The sequence below is a fragment of the Perkinsus marinus genome (genome assembly GCF_000006405.1).
Source record: "Perkinsus marinus ATCC 50983 genomic scaffold scf_1104296975562, whole genome shotgun sequence".
NCBI classification, from domain to species: domain Eukaryota; phylum Perkinsozoa; order Perkinsida; family Perkinsidae; genus Perkinsus; species Perkinsus marinus.
The window spans coordinates 606-2,752 of record NW_003200737.1 but is presented as its reverse complement, the minus strand read 5'-3'; the positions used below and the strand labels follow the sequence as shown (position 1 = coordinate 2,752).

Here is a 2,147-nt window from a genome sequence, read left to right as displayed (position 1 = left end):
TCCTGCATGCCGGTGATGAAATGCCTCAGACCAGGATAGAGACATACTCTGGATTCGCGTTGAGCTGGTGACAAGTTGTACCTACAACGAGTGGCACCAAATGGACATGATTTGAATCCAACCCAAGTCAACCTTGGATACCACCCGGGTTACATCTCAACATCCGCGTGAGGATCCGTGATCTCATCAGCCGCTCCGTGGCACACAATAAAAGGTGTTTTCACCGACTTGAAATTCGCACTCACGAAATCCTGACCAGACGAAATGTCTCTGGCATCCACCCTCCATCACATAATCGTTCGGGAGAAAAATACCATTTTCTAGAACTTGACAATAGGTCCCCGGTTCGATCCCCGGTACCTCCAATTTACTACCTGTCCCTGGAGCAAGCATAGCGCTGTGCTCAGACGAGGCTTCCCGCGATACACCAAGCGGTTGAATTTAGCAGCGTAGTGAATGGAATCTCTATGATGGTACATGACCTCTCCCAGATTCTTCGTAGGTACCTAGCACACATGCGCATGCGTGCATACCAACTTTTCCACAACTCCTCCCTACTATAGGAGCCTTCGGGGCGATTCTAGCTACCACACGTAGCAGCTGTTCAACTACCCAAGAAGGATGCATACCCTGCGGTATCTGACAGGCTCTGATTTCAAAAGCGCGCGCCCAGATGATCGATGTCGGTATCATCGAAATCACCTTCAACATGGGACTCTGCAAGATAATCCCATCGAATAGTTCAGGATGCAGAATAGCGAGTGAAGTAACGAGCCCGCCTCCCATCGAGTGGCCATAGCCATAAAATGGCAAATGACAGCTTCGCTCCGCTAACGATGGTACAAAAGTTGCCAAAACCTACACATAGACGGTCAACCGAGGTCCCGAGTTCGATCCCCGGCGAGTACAAATTGATCGATGAACTCCTTGGCGAGCTGACAGTATTTAAACCAGTCATCGATATACGCCTGCAGACCGTCCGAACGCCCCGACCCGACCTGAAGGAACAACTCCAAAGCACGATGTAACGAAAAGATGGTATTACTTGATCGAACAGCACGCATGCGTATTTCTCCCTCTCACAGAACATACGCGCATCGTTGAACATATGGAATCCCGAATGGTCCGCATATCCGTGGCAAAAGACAATTACACCTCTTGGATGCTCAACGTCAGTCGGTACGAAAGTCCTGAACAACAATCATAGGCTACCAAAAATAAAGAGCTAATTTCAACTTTTATAATTTCCAAGACTATTGTCACAAGAATAGTTGGTGGAGGCCTCCGTAAAACCAGTGTTGGAGTTGGAATGTATGTTTACTTTCCGCAGCTGAGCTCAAGAGTTTCCAAAGGTGATTATAAAAGCATATATGCGAACTAGCCGAACTAGGCTAGAAGGAATCAATGAGAGTTCCCCAAAATTTCCCCGGAGTCTTCATACTGTCATCAACACATGTAGTTGACCATGTACATATTTCCCCACACTATCAGTACTCACTCCCAGAAGATCTTATCGCCAGTAGACTTCAAAGGGAAGAGCCCAGCATCGCCCTTGAATGGTGAAGCGGGACTTATCTCTGGCAATATACCTACAACCCAAAGGTCCCTGGTTCGATCCCTTCATCAAGCGCTACCTTGCAGGGCATGCGGATGTGTATTGAACTCGGCAGGGACGATCTTCCTCCTCATCTCCCCCGTCTTGTAATTGGCGATTTTCTTATAGAACGTGTCATACAAGAACTTCTCCATCAATACAGCGACGCCCATCAATGCGACAATCGCGAGGAACTGACGAGAATTGACAATATCACTCTATGCAACAAATGAGGGGGAATGGATGCTCACCCAAGTGGTATCAGGAGACAGCGTGATGAAATTCGACATAGCAGAAAAAAGAAACTCTGAACAACAACTTCGCCAACAGAAATCGACTCTTCTCTTGCTCGGGCCAATCCAATAACTCCACCAAGGATGCTGATGTTAGAGACGGTCGAAGCCATGTTCATGTACCACACCAGCGGCAACTCGCTCTGAACTGAATTCCCTGTGAGTACCCTTCCTTCCGGGTACCACTACCTTCCAACGCTGTTGTTATCAGTTATAGTGGTACCCAGACTTGGAGTGAGTTCACATCACTCATCCGTGTA

The 2,147-nt window shown here is 47.9% G+C and overlaps 1 protein-coding gene across 1 annotated transcript; it reads right to left on the bottom strand.

The window, feature by feature from the left end:
• Positions 1 to 149: 149 nt before the first annotated feature.
• Pmar_PMAR002510 (Monoglyceride lipase, putative) lies at positions 150 to 1,884 on the bottom strand (the record flags this gene model as incomplete). Its single annotated transcript, XM_002765208.1, has 9 exons — positions 150 to 251; positions 375 to 506; positions 559 to 639; positions 703 to 858; positions 909 to 998; positions 1,046 to 1,190; positions 1,499 to 1,589; positions 1,635 to 1,788; positions 1,846 to 1,884. 9 exons carry the CDS (start codon positions 1,882 to 1,884, stop codon positions 150 to 152), a joined length of 990 nt encoding a protein of 329 aa, XP_002765254.1.
• Between the last annotated feature and the right edge of the window lie 263 nt (positions 1,885 to 2,147).